Consider the following 20583-nt stretch of genomic DNA (forward strand, 5'->3'; position numbering starts at 1 on the left):
TATGTAGTTTATGTGCTCAGTAACAGACTGATAAATAATCTTAGATTATTATATTTCACCACATTTCATCACCAATAATGACCAGTTTTCTGATGTTACTGACCAAAACCCACTGTTCTGTTCTGTTCTACTCCCAAATGTCTTGTTCATATAAGTGAGTTTCTTATTTCTCCACCGTTCCACTTAATAATTTATACTTTGTTCACTACTGTGAAACATTCTTCAATCTTCTGTTCTATTTTGAGTGAGAATTGCAGGTAAATGAGAACACAAGTTTAGATGTATGTTAAAAAATCCATACTTCCCCCTAATGAATGCTGCAAGCACGAGGCCTGGTAATAGGTAATAGCTATCAGTTTATTTATCTTATATTTGTCAATGTTACTGGAGTTGTGTGAGAAGAATCCCATGCTCTGTCAGACTGACAGAGCAACAGTGTCAGTGATATAACACAGTCCTTATCATTGGCTCTGTAGCCTTTTATCATAGTGTCAGAAAGAATTTATCTGTAAAAGTAGTTCTAAAAGTTGTCTTTGAAATGATACCATACAGTCAAATTGGGCAGTGACATGTCTAAGACTACATATACATAGAAAGCATATACATATACAAAGAACCCTTTAAGCAGTTAAAATCAAAATCCCTAAAGACGATGAGATAGCTCCTGTGTGAGATGGTTTCTGTCTTTTGCAGCCTACAGTATCTACTGTCTATCTGAAAGTTATATTCAGACACTGTGATTAATGTGTGCTGCCACAATGAGACGGCTGCTCAATGACAAGGAAAGACTAAATCTGTGCAGCTATAGTGACAGTTGGAATAGCCTGATAAAAAAATCAAAATTAAAACCTTCTTCTGCAACTATGTATATATATTATATATACAGAGAGAGAGAGAGAGAGAGAGAGAGAGAGAGAGAGAGAGAGAGATGGATATCATTGTGATTTTTTAATGGTAATGCCCATAAACAAATACTTGCTATAAAACATAAATGCGTATGTCTTAAAGGACAATTCCCACTTGGTTTTATGTGACTACAGTAATGTCAGTTGTTATGCTTCATTAACAAGAAATATGCTAAATGTGGAAATAAATGATCCTGTTATTTTTTTAAAAAAAGATACCAACAACATATAAGAATGCAGTAACATTATTGTGATTTTCTTCCCCAAACCTAAAATATACAAACATAATCAAAAATGTTAGTCACAAAAATGCATATTTCACCTTCACTTTCACATTTTTGGAAGCACACAATAACGTATAGTTTGTAAATCTAGAACAATATAATTTATACGCTGTGATGTAAGTAAAAAAAAAAGTGTGCACTGTGGAAAATGTACTTAAGTTACAGCATATACTGTGGGTAACTATGCAGACTTCAACCAAAATAGGGGCAAGGTCAGAGTAAGGGTAAGTGATAATTCATAATTTCAAGCTGAATAGACACTTAACAGTCCATTCTTATTTCATGCAGTACTAAAAACTGAACACAGTGTCTCAAAAAGCAGAAGGATTAAAGTTATCACCAGGCAGACTCTCAATGCATCTATGATCCTTGTTGGTTGCAGCATCAAAATATGGTTAACTCTATTACTATTATACAAATCATATAGTGCTGTTAAGCCTGAATTCAGTTATTATTCTGCAGAATTGTAGCATTGTTGCTTGAGTAAATACAAATCATGATTTTTAGAGTGAATGGCACAATGTGGGTTGAATTAAAAAACAAATGTTAACAGTGATATTTTCTCCCTTTCAATTTAATTCGTGTACAGCATATTTCATTGTTTGCAAATAAAGTCGCTCCATTCCCTTTTCACATTTGACAAATATGTGATGTTTGTTTTGCTCAACAGCTTATGTAACTCACCCAGCAGGGTCACAGCTTTAACAGCTGTGGATTTCTTTTTTCTTCTGACAATGAGGACAGTTTTTATATTCATTATTTTTTTTTGGGGCTGTGTTGGCGACTGTGGCCAACTCGCACCATGTAGGAGTACAGGTGAGTGTAAGCTTTGCAGAAAGATTTAGGTCTGCTTTGACAGATTGTTTAGTGGCTCACAGTGAGGCCAGTCCACTCTCTTTGGAGACCGGGGAATCCCCATCAGACTTCAAATGCTGACTTTGTCTGACTCCTGGGGATAGATGAACATTTCTGCCATTATGCAAAAGACACGGTTAACATGTCACATAGGGAAATTTTATTGTTTTTTTACTCTTTTGTCATTTGAACCTGGGGGTTATTTTAGGACAACATAAATTTACAATTACCACTTGTGTAGATTCTCTTTACACTCAGTGATTTCATAGCTTTTTAATTTTGAGATTTAACACTCACTCATGCCCCTGTTTGCTACTGTCATAAAGAAGGCTATTTAAAGCAATAACATGATAATTTATCTAAAAATGATCCTACTCTGAGCTGTTTCATCCAGCAAAACCTTATCACCTGCACTACCAGTATTGAAGAATCACTGTTTCACATTTACAATCACCAGAGTCCAGTAAGATCAGCATGTTGGAAAAATGGGCACATGCTAGGTGTGATATGGGATTGTGGCAACTGGGGCCCTTTTCCCATAGCATGCCTATGTTTGGCATTCGGTTTTCAGCAGAAAACTAGCTGATCACCTTATAAGGTGTGATGAAAAAGTGTAAGTGCGCGTTCTAAGGCCATCCCAGGATGAGAAGTTTAAAGGTTTGGCCTCTTGACAACCAGTATCCCTCGTTGTTGTGGTGTCCTTGAGAGAGACATAAACACCTCTCTGCTCTAAAAGTGCTGAATCTCTTTGCCACTATAATTTGACTTAAGCGTTTACCCACATGCGTTACAGTTACATGAGTCACAGCACATTATGATGAGTGGCTACTGTAAATTAATATAGTAAGGACTTCTTTATATGGACTAAAATGATGGAGAAAGGCTTATTCTGTGCATTATGTCTTTGGTTTATACAAAAAAAAGACATATTTGTCATCATGTCTGCTTGCTTAAATTATATGAAGAGTTCAGGTGAAGTCGGAATATGGTGAATTGAGCAAAAGTGACGGGAAGTCTTTGTGAACTTCTAGACACAAGCAACCAGTCTATACAACAAGGTGATGAGTATTAGCCTATAACACGATATATTGTAGTCTACCCTATCTGAAAATTATAAAGAGCAATAACAGCTCAGTTGATGTTTTGCTCTGACTATTCACTGATAGTCATTGAAGCCCGCCTGAGGAAAAATCTCATGCTGTCTACAGTTTTCCAGAGTATAACAACATGACATTATCTATGAGAGTCAGATAAGACCGAAAACCATAACCTAAAATACAACTTAGTGCCATTTGAATTTAAAAACCAAACAACTGGATGACTCCTCTATTTGTGTGGTTTTGCTGCACTCGAGTGGACAAAAATATTACTACATGTGGATGTTTCTCAAAATTCTCTGTAATCCGTAATTTAGTTGAATGTGGTGGGGGATTTTTTTGTCCTTAATGTTATTCCTCACTAAATGTCAACCATAGTCAACACATGAAACCAATATTATTACATTATACATTACATTATATTATACTAAACTGATAACATAACAACAGTTCTCTGAGAGTTGGCTGTATGCTGAGATCCTGCAAATGTGTTGGAAGATGAAAGATTATAATAGTGGTCCTGAAGTTAAGTCCTTAAACACGTGCAAAATGAGTTTTAGATTCATCACTTGCTCACATTAAGAGACTTCATAAACGATCAAATTAAAAAGTTTAATGGTTTGAATGTGGATGTAAAATTCCCGCGCAAATCGCAAGGTTTATGATAAAATGAACAGGGACAACGCTGCAATCAAAGAGGGTCTTTGCATGTTTGCATTCTGTCCAAAGAGAGGCTACATTTACAGTGTAAATAGATCCGTATATACCATATATACACTGCTATGACGTATGCGGAAGAGAGAGAGAACAAGACGAGTCTCGCGATATTTACATCAGGGGTCAAAGTTGACGTTGGCCATGTGTGTATGTTGCCGCATCTACCACAGCACTGTTAGATACAGCTACAGTTTGTACTTCATTTATAAATATTCGTGAATATACTTATTAAAATTTGGGTTAAAAGGCTGAGTTACGTTTTTAGGGGATTGTTTATTTCGTCAACGGTTTCCTTAAAGTTAGGTTTGTCAGAATATTCGGTTCTGCTCCGCGTTAGCTTCCGTAGTTGAGCTGAAATGCCAGTTTGCATCTTTTAGCGGCAGGATTTTCTAATGATGGCTTAACGTGACATGTTTAAAATCCGACCACTGTTGAGTGTCTTAGTTAACCACAGACTGACGTCAGAGAGAAACGGTAAGCCAACCTGATAAGACTAAGTGAAATTGTGTCAATTTATTCAGTCTGCAAGCTGTGGATGAGTTTGTTCCTGTACTGCTGTTCGCAAGACTTATCAACTTCACAGGTGGCCTTTATAAGTTCTTTTGCATGATGAGTGAAGGATCCAGAGATGAGCAGACAGCCAAGCTGCTGAAAAGAGCCAATGAGGAAAATGAAGACTCTGCTGAGAGGGTGCAGGTTACAAAAAGGATAAAAGCAGAGGGGGAACCCACTGAAGATGAAAAGAAATATCCCAAAAAGAAAGTGGTCCTCCTTTTGGCATACTCAGGAAAGGGATACTATGGCATGCAGGTACATACTGTAGCTGGTTTTCCTCTCTCTGTTCTAAGCACTTAATTTTTTTGTACATCCTGCTAAATTTAAATGTTTTCTGGTTTCAGAGAAATCCTGGAACCTCTCAGTTTAGGACCATTGAAGATGATCTGGTCACTGCGCTTATTAAATCTGGTTGCATTCCTGAAAACCATGGCGATGACATGAAGAAGATGTCTTTCCAAAGATGTGCCAGAACAGATAAGGTTTGGGTTTACACAGTTAACACAATAGGAATTAATTTCACAGCACTAAGCCAACAAGGAAGTTTTGAAAAAGAATGAAATATCCGCTGTATTGTGCCACCTAACTGTTGTATGTTGTCACTGTTATGCGTTACCAAGTGTAATGTAATGGGGAGTGTTATCATATTTTAACGAGCCATGATAAGCTGCATAATAAGTTTGCATACATCATTGTTACTGGTATGTCATTATGATAAACTGTGTTGGTGTTTGTCTATTTGAATTTGTTTAGGGTGTGTCTGCAGCTGGTCAAGTGGTGTCTCTAAAGCTGCGGTTGATTGAAGACATCATTGACAAAATCAACGAGCATCTGCCACCACAGATCAGAGTGCTCGGTGAGACATTGGTTCTTTATCTTTTTGTATTTGCTGAATTACATTTTGAATAACAAGCCCAAGATGTTGGGGTGATGAATGCTAAAGGATAAAACCACTAACTGGTTTTCATAATCCGGTCTTGTTGATTGGAGCTGAGAGGAGGGGTTTTAACATTCAGCAATTCATTTTTACTTCTTTTCCGACAGGTCTTAAACGGGTGACCCAGGGTTTCAATTCCAAAAACAACTGTGATGCCCGTACATACTCCTATATGCTTCCAACAGCGGCCTTATCCCCAAAAGACTATGATACTGGGAATATAGCAGCCTTTCGCCTCTCTCCAGAGACACTTCAGAGGGTGAACTGTCTGTTTTCTCTCTACAAAGGCACCCATAATTTCCACAACTTCACCTCTCAGAAGGCTGCAAGTGACCCCAGTGCCCGCCGCTACATCACAGAGATGTCTTGTGGAGAGCCTTTTATCTGCAGCAATACTGAATTTGCAGTGATCACTGTGCGAGGCCAGAGCTTTATGCTGCACCAAATCCGCAAGATGATCGGACTGGTGATTGCGGTGGTAAAGGGCTACGCGAAGGAAGAAGTGATGCAACGGAGCTGGGGACAGGAGAAGGTGGACGTGCCCAAAGCTCCAGGACTGGGGCTGGTCCTCGAAAGGGTTCACTTTGACCGGTACAACAAACGATTCGGAGGGGACGGGCTGCATGAGCGTCTGGAATGGGACCGCGAGGAGGAGGCAATCAAGGCCTTCAAGGAGGCTCACATCTACCCCACCATTGTTGAGACAGAGTGTCAGGAGGGCTCCATGGTCAGCTGGATGTCCACACTTCCTATCCATGACTTTGAAGCCACAGCTACTGACACACAAGACAATGAGGACCAAAAACAGGTATCTGGAAGTCCTAATTTATTTAAAACCCCTGATGTTTGACATTAAATATCCATTTTGTTACATATTCTTATTCATTGTTGCCCTCCATTTCCCACAGGACAATGCAGATGTAGGAAACAACTCTGATTAGTTCACCCTGCCTGCTGAAAGAAGAGACATTTTCTCACCAAAACATTCTCTCTCTTTTGTTGGGAATTATCTTTCTTTTTAGTATATCTTCCAAGATTTACTTTTTTAAAAGTGGGATTTAATTCTGCTTCTCTTATACAAATGTTATTAAACAAACAACAAGATAATAAAAGCCTCTGTGTTCTTTATTGTACCCTGATTGTGACCTAATGTTAATTTCACCCTGTAACAACTGCGGATGCCCTCTGTCAACCTGTGTAAGATGTACATGAAGGCGCATAATGTTCATGCCTTGTGTCTTAAAATTTGTATATGCCCTTTCGTAAATTATATTCGTGTTGGTAAGATCATCCCTTACCAAGAAACCTTAGATTGTTCTGAGTCAACATCAATATTAAAACAGGACACTATAGCTTTTATGTCAGAGCTACAGTAGTGAAGATAGGGTTTACAAGGGACATAATCTATTTTATTATATCATACAGTTATTAATTTAAATTCATGTTTTGATCTGAAAGTAATGTGTTGACAGAACTCAGCTGAGAGGTACTCAGTTTAAACTTTTGATAAAAATGTGTTACAGTTGTACCCAAGCAGTGATTACTCTCAAGCGGTAAAACTTCACCCTCCAGTCACTAGGAGGCGAAACAACCGTTGTTTTGGACTAATGTTGCATTCATAGACCTTTGGATTTAAAGTAAAGTAGAACTCGCACCTCTCAACTATGATTGAATGAAAGACAATGCAAATGAAAAGTGTATATATATATATTATGTACACCCATATACAGCAATATTCATACAATCTACTCTAATTATGAGTTTAAATTCATAAACAAAATTTCAAGGATGTGTGCCTTTCATGATTGTAATACCTGTTTTGTCGTACTCTTCACGTAACTTGAACGGAGCATCACTCAGTAAACATGGCGCCGGCCAAAAAACGCAACGTGAGTTCGGCAAAAACAACAGAACAAAGTAAAAAAACAGCTAAAATTGACCTAAATAGCAAAGTCGAAAATATACTCGAGAGCAGAAAACATGCCAACGACGTTTTTGACATCCTCGAGTTCCTTCAGGTAAGTTATACTTCACATTTGTTTGAGCACCTCAACTGAATACATACTGGTTAGCTAGCTTTATTGTCACCGAGCATGTTGTCAACTTCTCTAGCTCACTAAAGCAGTACTCTGCATGTGTTTGTATTCTCCGTGTCCGTTTGTAGTCAGAAAAAGAGAAGGATGTTATCAGTGCTGTCAATGCGTGCAACAAATTGTTCTGCACTTTGTTGGAGAGGAAAGAGCTGTTTATGGGAAAACTGCCCGGCGAGGAGGAGGCATTGAGTGGTGAGTATAGGCTGATAATCCATTATAATTAACCCATGTTATGGAGTGGAAGTTAGCAAGTTTCACACTAGCACTACTGTACATACAGCTGAGACTGATGGGATATCAAATGAAAAATTCTGAAAATGTGTTTATGACAGGACATTTAAGTCCTGTATAAACTTACACATTTCATTTATGTCATACATTTCAGCCTTGATTAAATAACACATATACAAGATTTGGCTGTACATCAGACAACGACATTGTTCCAAACTCTCACTTGGGTTGCATATCATATCATCGTTGTTTGTATCTGTTGTGGTTCAGGAGGGTATAGTGCTGAGGAGAAGTACCGCATGTTCATGCGACACCGTTACAACAGCTGTGTGGAGATGCTGCTTGAGCACCTCAGCCATGAACTTCACGAAGTCAAGGTGAGTTGACTGAAAGATTGAATGGAAATGGTGCTCTCACACACGCGCACACACACGATAAAGAGCCGTGCTGCTTTTAATGTAAGAATGAGGTACTGTAGTATGGAGTCATGAGTTTTGTTAATTTCTTTGGTCACACATTTACTTAAGACTGCCATAAGAGAAGGCTGACGCAGATGGACACGTTTTTTTCAGACATGAAGTTATGTCAAAGTGAGTATACATGATGAGAGACATGTGCAGGAAGCTTTGTTCATTCTGTCCACATGGTTCTTTTCCTATACTTCTCACTAATGCAGTACAGGTGTGCAGGCGTTTTTCACTTGTGCACAAATAAATGGCAAGCGTGATTAGGTACAGTTATTAGTACCAATATCCTGGAGTCAACGCCCTCTTTGATAGTAACACTTTGTTCTCTTTGGCCTTGTTAAATTAACTATTGTCTGTAAGATGGTTTATTATTATTTCTGAAAGCCGTGGGAATAATTGTAGATGACAAAGGGAATCTAGTATACTGTGTTAGATTATTGGCTTTTATCTTGTGTACTGTCATGGCATACCAGCTCAGGTCCACCAGTCAACATTTAGTTGTTATCTTTCTGAAACACCAGCTGTAATCAACCATTATGCTGCACTTGGGGACCTAAGAAAGGAAATCAAGTTGTCTGTTTTTTATAAATAACTGTCCAAATACAGGAGAATGCCCTGTGCTGCCTGATGAAGTTTGCTGCAGCAGAAGGACAGCATCCCCTCGAGGACTTGGACTGGAGTGAACACTACAGTTTCCCAAGAGAACTCATCCAGGTAGGATTTTGTGTCACACAGCCTGGCCATCAGTGGAGGGATAAATAATATCCTTTGAATTGTTCTTTTGTGTGACTTCCCCATGTTATTAGCCAAGACAAGAAATAAGGCAAAATACTTTTGAAAACATTAGTGGCACAGACGCCTTCTGATATTTCTGTTTTTATTTCATGGTCAGGCAGTGGTGGACAGACTGCTGTCCAAAACTACAGACACCTCCCTGCTGATCTCCAGATTCCAGGAGTTCCTTGAGATGGACGATGTACGCTATTATGTCATCAGCTCCATCCGTGAGAATGTGGGAAAAGTCATGGACAAAAACAAAGGGGTAGGAGTAATCTGTTCAGTGCTTAGCTCATCTGCTGTGGCTGTACTTGTTTAACGCTTTCATTGTCACAATTTAAATGCATTTTAAAAAATGTTTTAATTTAGTAAATATTACGTGGTTTGCTGAATACTGTTGGCTTTTTCTTGTTCCTCTCAGGCAGTGGTGCCCATATATCAGAGCAATGTGTTCACCCTCATGTCCAACATCAGTGTGCCAAGCCAGGAGTCAGAGCTCAGCAACTTTATGGTCAAACAGGAAGGTGAGACCTGTTTTTTTTGACAATACCGTAGTGCCATAATGTGAGTTTCTTCTTTGCAATGATGCTGAACTATCACTGTGTGTATATGAATGTTATTTTTCAGTAATTAAAATGATGCATTTTCTTCCAGCCAAGATTGAAGACTGGAAAGCCGCTAAACTGAATGTAAGTAAAATATTTTTTATCCAACATTTCGGCACATTTTTTTCTTGCAACTTAAATGTTTCCTGAATACGATTTTTAAATGTTCTACCTCGTTACAGGAACACAAGCGTGTCTTTGAGAGGATGTGGCTGGGCTTTCTCAAGTACAAGGTATTATACAAATCTTGATTGCACAAACATGCCTAAAAATGTTTTTTAATGTTAAACAATTTTCTACAATCAATGTATTCTCTGTACACATCTATGGCACTGTGCCATCAAGACTATGCTTTGTCTCATTCATTTCTCATCTCTGTTGTAGTTGCCAAGCAACATGTATAAAAAGATCTTGGTGATCCTCCATGACTCCATTTTGCCCCACATGAGTAAACCCACACTGATGATTGACTTCTTGACTGCTGCCTATGAAGTTGGTAAGTTGTGCATGTGGCTTAGTAGTGACAGTACTCTTCTATGTACGAACTTCATGTGAGCTGAACTAAAAATAACCTTGGTGGCATTTTTACATCTGGTCTCTGGGATGTATTATTTCTATAGGGTGTTGCTGGTGATCATGATATGGCATTTTGTCATTTTTTTCAGGGGGGGCTATCAGCCTGCTGGCCCTCAATGGCCTTTTTGTCCTCATACATCAACACAACCTGTGAGTATTATATGAAAAATCAATTAATTTGGCCACTTTTAAGTGTCACATTAATTATAATAAAATGTGGAAGACACAAAGAGCGTCTCCATCCTGAATCTATAAAGGACAACAGTAGACTGAAAGATATTATTAATTGCATACATTTTTTATGTTGTGTGTGTGTGTTTTTGCAGAGATTACCCTGATTTCTACAAGAAATTGTATAATCTGCTTGAGCCTTCTGTTTTCCACGTGAAGTACAGAGCACGCTTTTTCCACCTAGCTAACTTGTTTCTTAGTTCCAGGTAAGATCATTCATGCTTCACTAAAAGTTTTTTTTACCCTCAGTTTATCCAGTCATAGTTGTCTGCATCTGTCCTCTTGGAGTACTGGACAGGTATATAGTTGTAGTTAATACTATCTGTAGTTGACCTGCAGTACCTGAGTTGCAGATTGAAAGCTACATTTCCCAGTATAACCACACCTTTTTGATTGCTGGCCACTGATGAGCCCCACTGATCTAAATGGAGGTCAAATGATACTGCGGCAGTTGTTTCTGGGGGAGAAAGTGTTTTTGTGATTTAAACTGACTGTATCTGGGATATATAAACTGTTAAACAACCTAGTGATTTGCTTCCCACTATTCAAGATAATGACCATTAAAAACTCAAAAAGCATACATACATTAGTAACATATATGCTGTATACATGTTTGTGCTTGCCTCCAGTCACTTGCCAGTGTACCTAGTGGCTGCGTTTGCCAAACGCCTGGCTCGTTTGGCTCTCACAGCACCGTCCACAGCCCTCCTCCTAGTGCTGCCCTTCATCTACAACCTGATTCGTCGCCACCCATCCTGCAGAGTCCTTATTCACAAGCCCAGCACAGAAGATGGTGAGTGTCAGTCACTCTTCTGTTTATCGTTGTAATTTCTCAATATTTGTAATGTCAGACAGTTTGTAAGAATTTTACTGTGAGGTACAATCTTTTAGCAGCATTTTAGCATATATGTAAATGTCTGTTTCTATTCATAATGATAGAGCCTTTGGAAGACCCGTATCTAATGGATGAAAAGGATCCTGCTCAGTGCCGTGCCTTAGAGAGCAGCTTGTGGGAGATTAAGGTGTGTACAGAATGTGATGGTTTTGGATTCACAAATAAGTCATCCATGACACTGACTACAACTTTTAGGAGTCTAACTTCATTGAAGTATAATTGAAAATGAAGTAAAGTTCTTTATGTACTTTTCTTCTCCGTTCCTGCAGACACTGCAGAAGCATTACCATCCAGATGTGGCCAAAGCTGCTATGCTGATCAACACACCCCTGTCAGAACAAGAGGATGACATCAGCGAGGTGCTGGAGATAACAACATATGAGGTGACACTTCCAAACTTTACTGGTTTCTTCATCTGTTTCTGTAGTGTTTAATAGTTTAGATAACAATTACACAATGTTGTCTATTAGCACGTAGAGACTGAATGGAAGTTAACTTTAATAATGCTAATACTCATTGTGTCCAATGTTCTTATCCCCAGCTGATGGAGAGAGACCTGACACAGTCTCAGATGAAGAGCATCCCACTGGAGTTTGAAACTGCAACACAGTTACTAAAAGAAGGTGGAGATGTGTTAGGACAGCACTTCTGTCTGGATTAAAACAAGTAATAACAAGGAATTGCATTCACAGTGTGGTATAAATATCTGGGACCAATTCATCCGTCAAGGTGAATGTTTGTAGCAGTTTGGCCTGAACAGGAAGTGTGGACAGACTTCTCTTCTGAAAAATTATATAAATGCCTCTTTGAGCAGCAACAAGAATAACAGTAATGCATTTGATCTGGAGATGTTATGTTTTTCTCAATGACCATTGATGTCTTTGATGTGTGACTATTGTATATCAATAAAAACCTTTTCCAAAGCTCATGGTGAATAAGTCTGTATGTCTATTAGGCACATTTTTGGGACTGTTAAATGAAATCAGTTACAAAAGAATGGGATTTAATTTATATATTTATTAGCTGAAGGTTTTACTCCAATCTAATTTCTGTACAAGTTTGAATCCTGTATGGCCGAAATGGTCAATGACTGACAGATTTACCATCAAACTTTGAAGCCATATGGTGCTTAGTAGTTTTTGATCATTTTGTCACTTTAACTGTTGATTTCAGTGTCACTGCTACAGAAGCAGTTAGCCATTTCAGCTAAAATGCTATGCTAAACCCCGTAAGCTACGTAAAGAACCATATTTATATTTTCTCAGCAGTTGATGACACCAGTGATCAGGTGGCCACAAACACAACTGCTTAAGTGTGAATAAAATCTTTTGCTAACATGTTAGCCTAATAACTTTATAATATGTCAGGGCTGTGTCTGTCTATGTGTAGTTGTAGGTTTGCCCTGAAGAAGCTACAAAACAATGTAATGCAGCATTACAGGCCCTGCACACCCACACAGGTGTTTTCAGTTACTCAGGATGATTGCATGTTGTGACGTCACCAAACTCCAAGCGTTAATACAAAGGTAAATTGTCCCACCCGAACAGCTGCAAATCAATTTACAGGAGATTCTGGAGAGGTCAAATACAGTGTAAACATGCCCACACAGTCATGAGAAAATTATCAGCGTTATGCTAAGGTTACAGGCCAAACAGGTGAGAGGTTGGCCTTAACCGCTCTTTTCCATCTCCTGTTTATATTTCATCCTCTTGTTAAGTGTGCCATATGGTCACACAGCAGGCAGCCGTGGGTACAAGAACGCCGTGAGAGAAAATTCTGAATCATACCTGACTTGTGTTTGAAAAGAGCAAGTCGAATCAGGGAGAAGCTGCCCAAAACATGTAGGACACGCTAAGGAGCAAAACACATTTGAAGCCATGGTTATAGGCTACGGCATCCCTGCAGTTTAAGTTAAGAGTGTTAATGTACTGGATTTTTTTAAAGGCTTATTGTTATCGAGAATTACAAGACACTTGGCGCCAGACTCTTCCAAAACTGGGAAGGTGAGAAGATCACGGTGAAGAGGATGAGAGAAACAGAACAGCGTCACTTGGATGGGTAATAATCTTGCAAAGTTATTCATGACAATATACAGCATTTCACCGAAAAATATTGCACTGTTAAGGACTTTTATGAATATTTAAGTTTTGCATTTTTTCAGGAGCAACATCACATCCTTAGATAAACGTTTTGGTATTTTTTTAAAGGATCTGCAAACTGCAGTTTTACAAAGTTATTCTCTGGATGCTGAAACTTGTCCACTGCAGACAAAGTGCGTGCATTAAAAGTACAGAGCTTGGAGCAGGGCACCAAAACCATTCACAGCTACTTTTGTAAAAAAAAATTGTAAGAGGAACTTTTTCTTTTGTTTAAAATAATGCAGTGACCCCATTACTGAACTCCACTTGTTCCTGTGACATCTGAAATGATCTGTCTTTTTAACTGGGTATGAAGAGTTGTTTGCTCAGAATCAAGCTGAGTTAATTATATGGCATTACAATAGTAATGCACTGATGTCTTCCTCAGAGGGGGATGGCATAGTCTAAAATAAAGCAGCGATATCATGAAATCAATCATAGTAATGGGGTGATAGATCAATTAATAGGTAGAGGCCCAAATGAAACCCTCCATTTGGGCCTGGATAATGACATAGGCACAGCTCTCCTCTCACTTTGATAAATCTGTGAGAGAGATGCTTGGCACTGCAGCTTCATAGATGGCTTGGCAGGATGGGACATTTCTGCATAAATCTACATGACTCCTGAGCTTTGTGTGTGTGTTGTTGTTGTTGTTGTTGTGTCTGTCCTCCTCCTCCAGTCCCCTGCAAGGAAATAGAAGCTGTCCAAGGTGAGTCAGCACAGAGAAGCTGTTTGAGCATTTGGCTGAGGCTCTAAGAGAGACGGGAAGAGGGAGCTGATTAATCCTACAGCCCCCCCCCAATACCTCTCAGAAAATGCAAGTATGAAAACAAATCACTCGTATTACTTCTTTGTCCATGAATTAATGGCACTTTGTTGTTCATAGTGTCCAAAAAATCTGGTAACTTTTTGATCTCTGTAATCAAAATGTTATTAAAATGTGATCTTGCAGTTGTTTTTGTTTATTACAAAAGAAATGCGTAAGTCTAAAAGACAGAACACAGATGAGTGAAATCAGCTGTTTGAGTATTTATTATGATGCAGCAGTAGAGTCAGATAAGTAAAATCTCCTGAGGTACAAGCTGCATTAACCTTCTTAACCCTCCATGTGTCACTATATAGTAGTTACTGTGAATATGGTATCCCTGTGTGTGAGAGAGTGTGTGTGTGTGTGTTTGCACAAAGGCACAAAACAGGAGAACATAGATGGGGATTTAGCACTGACTGATAAAAGCTGATGTTTTTTCCACGCTCCCCCCCTGTCGTTGTGTTGCTGTGATACAGTAATCCTCTCTTACGTAACTGAGTGGAGCTCTTTCTCTCTCTCTCTCTCTCATTGAACACACACATACACATGCACATGGGCACACACATGTATATATCAATCATACCAGTCAGCACCTACAAATACATGTAGAGGAACTGATGCAGAGGGCAGCAGTGTTAAATTGGAAATGTTTGCTGTAACAAGCAAGTAATGTGATTTTTAATGAAAGAAGATGAAGGAATTGTACAGTAAGTGCCAATAAAGTCTTTGCTAGATTTGTTAGTGCTATGTACATGCAATAATGCCATGTATTCTTCTCTATGTGTTTGTGTTTTTTCTAAGTCCAGTTGCTAATTTTTGTTACACTAAAATGGATTTGTTTCAGGCCAACTTAGTGTGGGGGAAATTTGTGGCGATAATATAAAATAAAACATCATACACAGTTTACTGAAAATATTGTTTCTAAGTGATCTACTTTGCCTTTGTAAAAACTGAAAATATGGACTTTATGTTATTTGCTTGAAATTTTGGCATTTGTAAATGAAAGGTTTTCTGCTGATGGATTTATTATATATTGTTTTGGGTGGTAGCCTACCAAAATAAAAGTGTGCAAGATAGTCAGAAAAAAAGACAATTATGTTGAAAAATTGGTAAAATGCAGTGGTGTAGATGTACTAAATGTAAAGTAAGAAATACTTGGAATGTCACTTATGTAGACATTCAGGTGAACTGTCCAGCTACTAGCTAGAATCTGTAACAAAAATAGAACAACTGAATTCACTTTTCAGATGCATTTTATTCTACAAAGTACATGCAAAAGTTCAGTAGTTTTGCAAAAGTGAAATTTAGTGGAACTAAAATATACATCTTAACTAGAAACACTCAAATAAGTTACCTCAAAATTCTCAAGTACTGCACTTGAGTAAATGCATTTGGTTACCTGTCAAAATGCCAAGGTACTTGGTATGAATACCGAGTGCAGTGAATGCATATTTTTCTGTGTATGCATCTGTTTACAGTGCATTTGTTATGTAAATATTCACTTGTATGTTTTGGTTTTGTTTGTGTGTGTGGCTCAGTAAGCGTATGCTTGTATGGAGGTGTGAGGTTTGCAGTGTGGCTTCAGTGTGTGTAATCTCTAGTTGTGTTGGTTTTGCAGGTGATAATGCGGGATCACACGTCCAGTGCTCATGTGGAGGAGCTGCTGAGGCAGTCTCAGATGGAGTTACAGTGGATCCAGGGACAGCTGGCCATGATCGCTGCCAGAAACATACACCATCACCACTTGCACACCAAGGGCAAGGTACTGTAGCACCATATACTGTAGGCCTGTTACTACTACTGCTACTACAGCTATGATAAAATCTATAAGAGTTTATATTCCTACTAGCCATGATAGAATGATCCTGTTACTAACCTTTGTTATTAGTCCACTTGAGAGGAGGAAATCTGGGGATGAAGCACCTAATTTCTGGACTGTTCTTAGGAAAAAGGAACATCTGCTCAACCTAACATTAGATAACCGTTTTTAGAGTTACATTGATGTTGTGGTTTGTCAACCGCCTTCTCCAATACATTCTTCACAACACAGAAATAGATCTATGCAATGCCATTAATCGTGATGTGTAACTTTTTAATTTAACAATTTGAAATTTTACCAAATATTTAGCCCTGCATATATACCAGAACGTTCAATTTCCCTCTTAATGGACACTTAATTGCTAGCATTACTGGAAAGAATTGAAAATGTTTGCCTATTATGCAAGTGAGAATTACACAACATTTGAATATCTTATCACTGGGAAGGTTTCAAGTTCATTTAAGATGCTTCCACACCATGCTATGACAAAGTGCAACAAAATTATTATGCGACCGCAACATCCATTTTTGCTCTCAAGCAATTTTGCTGAATGTTATTTAATCTCATTCTAGCTCCTCCTGTCGTAACACAAGTGTTAGAGAGTTTTGTGTTTTTGACCACAAATCCCTTGTTTTCAATAATCTCTCACCTCATCTGACCCCAACAAATGTACACCTGTCTGCTGTGGTGTTTTTGGGAGCTTTGATAGCAACTGGCATGCCATTGCCTGATTCAGATTGGCTGCCCAACACTCTTTTATACAAGGGAATGATATATTGTAATACGCTTTCTATCCTTGACTCTTTATGGGGATAAAAACAGAAGCACTGCCATGGGTCAATGAAAACACTCAGGCCTTGAAGTGAAATATCAAATAACTTTTTTATGTTGTTGGCTAATTTTCTATTTTGTAATATACACATATTTAACAACACATCCCCATTCTATTACAAAATCAAAATGTTAGCTTCTTGGAAAACAGTGTGTCATCATGTAATCAGGTGTAAAGAAAAGTGTTCAACGCAATAACACCATCCCAGATGTTTGGATTTTTCTGCCATTACTTTTATTCTATTTCAAGCGTTTTACAAATATGTCCAGAAGAGGACAGCATACTTCTGAAAACACATTTCAGTGTTCAAAATCCACCAAGTTGAGAAAGATGCCAGGCCATGACATGGTCCAAAGAAAGCAGCTTGTTTAAGTAGTTAAATGATACATTGCCTTCAGCGATTTGCATATTTAAAGGGGTCATTGCATATGTCTGCCCAATCCAGTTTCCATCTGTTCCTGGACCCTGGTCTCACAGGGCTTCATGTCATGCCTGAAAACCAATACACTACAAGAGTAATGCATCTACAGTAAGGATGGGAACAGACATTGAGCAAGTGTTGCTAGGCAACAGAGTGGAACAGAGTGCACGTTCTGCTTTCTCTTCTCACTCACGCATACTTAGCGTCTCTTTCTTTCTGTCCTCTCCTCTGTCCTGTGCCTCTGTCCCAGTGCTAAGCAGAGAACGGCTATCGACAGAATACAGTGAGTGTCCGGTGCTGATGTGACCTCACTGAAAACCACCACACTGATTTAATTTGAGTCCTCTGATCGGGGATTTAGAAGAGGTGAAGAGAGCAAAGGGATGGTTGTATCCGTGCTCTGTCCAGGAACATGACAGTGTAGATTTGATTTGATGCTAGAGGAAAGTTACAAGTAGTAATACCAAGGAATTACAACTGACTGAAATATAGTGAGATACATATGAGATATATTTGTATAAATGTGGGATGGAGTGATGCATGGATCGTTGCTTCTGTCAACAAAACACAGAAAATCATTTTCTTCTGCCTGTTAGAAAGTAAGACACAGAGGAGATGGGGATGCTGGACCGTGATCTGCTCTGCTTGGGAAATGTATTCAGAGGGAAAAAAAAGCTCATCTATGATGTAATGATTTACACATCACTGCTCAACAGATTTACACAGTCCATTTAAATGAAAGCTGCCACGCATGTCTGTCTCTTTTTTTTTTTTTAGCACATGTGACGTTTCTGGCCGGTTGAACAGGGCGTGCACATGTCTGCTTATGAGTGAGACAGAGTGAAAAAGAAGGAAGGGGGGGTAGGGTTAAAGCGTGACTGGAAGAAGGAGCAGAGAGCGCGAAAGGAAGCGTTAACAGATTCAGGGGTGGGACTGAGGAAGCGTGTGTGTGTGTGTGTGTGTGTGAGAGAGTGCCAAGCCACTGTAGCTGCTTTTGCTTTCACCGATAGGGTGAGACATCCAGCCTGTTACAGTGGCGTACAGACTAGGCAAGCTATTAAAGCTGCAGATTGGAAGCGCTCATTGCAACTGCACACACAGGCACTTGTACACCGGCACGCACATGCATACACCCGGACGTGTCACCTCCGCCTTCACTGCCAGCTTGTGATGTGACTGGAAGGGAAGAGAGTCATTTTGGGACAAAGGGGTTACTGCCTTTAAGGTAGGGATATTGTCATTATCTGTATCGGCAAAAACATCCATGTCTGTACAAACTGCTGTCCCAGTCCCACTGTTGATTTTCTTAATCTCAAAACACACACACGGTACACTGGATATTGCTGTAGCTGCTGTGAATCTCAGAGATTTAAAGCATTCTGGGGAAACATAAGATAACATGTATTCCCTTTTATGAGGAGCAGTGTTTGTGAAGGATAGTGAATTATTTCTCTCCTGAGTAGTTGACTCTAGATTTATAGCAATCTGTCTAAATCCCACTCCCAAGTGAAACACATTCAGACAACACTTATACTGGACAAGAGTAGCTTGAAAGGCTTGAAAAGACTGATTTTCTTTTTCGGAAAATCTGTTTAATGGTAGGTCAGTAGCTGTACATCCATGGCTGACTGCATCAGGCAGCCCTGATGCAAGTATTTCACTCACACACCAGATGGCGATATGACAACCTATTTAAATCACTCCCATTCAAAATATGATTACCTTGAGGTCTCCTGGTGGCTCGGTTGGCTGAGCACACGCCACTTAACCACAATGCCCTTGGTTCAAATCCAACCACGACATGCTGCTTTCCTAATCCATTCTACTGTGTACCTCCACCATAAGTCAGCCAACAAAGCAGAGATGCCATAAAAATCCTAGAAAATGATGGTTTGATTAAGTGAACCACTGAATGAATACACACATAGCATTTCTTGGTGTCATGATGAATTAAAATCGGTAGCTATTTAATTACTCCAGAAGTGGAGGAGAGCCTAACTGTGCACGGCATAAAGTAGCAAAAAGCCCCTATTACATAATTATATGCTGTAACATCTTATAGCTTCCCACATTATCTGCTTTGCTTAATAAACAGTCACCCCAGCCTCCAGTTGCTCCTCAGTTCTAAATGGATAATCCATTCACAGTGTACCCATCATTGGTGGTGTCAGCAGTGTTGTGCAGGTCAGACAATTCACAGAAATGAATTTCCCTGTATGTTTCCCCCCTGTTACTGGGAAATATGTTTCCACAGCTGATGTTGCTTTCATATGAATAAATAATTTGTTGTGGAAAATTGTCTTTGTAGTATTTCACCAATTCTTTTTCCAGGTATTCCAGGTATTTCCTTCTTTTGAAATAAATGTATGAGAGTTTCAGAAGGCTTTGTGAAAGGCATCATCGTAGTTAAGGACTCCAACCTGTTAACCCAGGTTAAAGCCCTTTTGACCCTTCTGCTCTGCTGACATGCCTTTGAGCCGCATACTGACTACCTTTTGGTGCTGTTCCATAACTTTGACCATTGCTATCGTGGTGGTTAAACCCAAAAGTAATTTCTCTCTTTGGAAGAAGGAAAAAAAATTACTGTGCATATAATATAGCACCTGAAGTGGTTAAACATCTTACATTGTGTGTCACTGAAATCAACAATGACACACACAATCAAAATGTCAACCTAGCAAACTGAACCAAGGTGAAGGACACTGAATAGATAATGAAATGATACTGAGAGAACAGACATCACCTCCACCAGTAGTTGCCTGGCTATTCCTGTCAATATGTTTATTGAGCAACAAGTGGTTCAATTTCCAATATCGTAGACTTCCTCTGAGCGCTGTATGCCCGAATAGCTAGGTAGGACGTATGCTGTTGAGTAGAGATTAATGGAAACATTTTCCCACATGGCTTCATTTGCGAGCACTAGTAGAACTTGGAAGTCAGTTTCCATAAGAGCCTGCTTTTGATATTTTTAAATGCTGTCTCAGCTCTGTCTTACTTCAGTCAAAACTTCATTTATAGCTCAAGTAATCTTTTACCTGTGACGGACCCCTTGGGATGGACTTATTAACTGACACTAGTTTTATTCAATTAGATTGAAAGAAATAAAAGAGGAAACAAGCTGTTTAATAAAGTGTTCAGTAAAGAGCAACTGAGATATTATAACAGATGTAGACAAGCACTTGGAAATTATTAGTTTGTGTGTGCTTGTCCCACTGTGATGAATATGAAAAGGAAGAGAAAAACCTAATATTAAACGCATACACAAAGGAAAATCCTTTGTTTGATGTTAATAGTCTCAAGGTGTCTGCCGCAGGGTCTTCTCTCTCTCTCATTCTTTCTG

The 20583-nt window shown here is 39.0% G+C and overlaps 3 protein-coding genes across 5 annotated transcripts in view; all 3 read left to right on the top strand.

Moving 5' to 3' along the window:
* The first annotated feature begins 3965 nt into the window (after positions 1-3965).
* pus1 (pseudouridine synthase 1) lies at positions 3966-6457 on the top strand. Of its 3 annotated transcripts, none has more exons than XM_044174573.1 (6): positions 3966-4332; positions 4478-4668; positions 4758-4895; positions 5167-5269; positions 5458-6158; positions 6259-6457. In XM_044174573.1, the coding sequence occupies exons 1-6, from the start codon at positions 4269-4271 to the stop codon at positions 6289-6291; spliced, it is 1230 nt and encodes a 409-aa protein (XP_044030508.1). In that variant the 5' UTR covers positions 3966-4268; the 3' UTR covers positions 6292-6457. The 3 variants fall into 3 exon arrangements, with proteins under 3 accessions (XP_044030508.1, XP_044030509.1, XP_044030507.1); XM_044174574.1 differs by having other exon boundaries at positions 3967-4332; positions 4425-4668; XM_044174572.1 differs by having other exon boundaries at positions 3967-4332; positions 4442-4668.
* Positions 6458-7158: 701 nt separating this feature from the next.
* On the top strand, positions 7159-12153 carry noc4l (nucleolar complex associated 4 homolog). Its single transcript, XM_044174571.1, has 15 exons — positions 7159-7368; positions 7515-7635; positions 7945-8051; positions 8748-8855; positions 9034-9183; positions 9340-9442; positions 9573-9607; positions 9706-9756; positions 9908-10019; positions 10189-10249; positions 10426-10536; positions 10960-11123; positions 11270-11352; positions 11495-11608; positions 11767-12153. The coding sequence occupies exons 1-15, from the start codon at positions 7216-7218 to the stop codon at positions 11884-11886; spliced, it is 1593 nt and encodes a 530-aa protein (XP_044030506.1). The 5' UTR covers positions 7159-7215; the 3' UTR covers positions 11887-12153.
* An 895-nt stretch (positions 12154-13048) lies between these two features.
* Positions 13049-20583, top strand: part of LOC122865702 (RIMS-binding protein 2-like) — a 66593-nt gene continuing 59058 nt past the window's right edge. The window contains 4 exon segments of the mRNA XM_044174513.1: positions 13049-13066; positions 13170-13283; positions 14043-14184; positions 15790-15933. Of these exon segments, the coding sequence (XP_044030448.1) occupies positions 14179-14184; positions 15790-15933 (150 nt within the window). The 5' untranslated portion in view covers positions 13049-13066; positions 13170-13283; positions 14043-14178.

Source organism: Siniperca chuatsi, linkage group LG18 (assembly GCF_020085105.1).
Source record: "Siniperca chuatsi isolate FFG_IHB_CAS linkage group LG18, ASM2008510v1, whole genome shotgun sequence".
NCBI lineage: Eukaryota > Metazoa > Chordata > Actinopteri > Centrarchiformes > Sinipercidae > Siniperca > Siniperca chuatsi.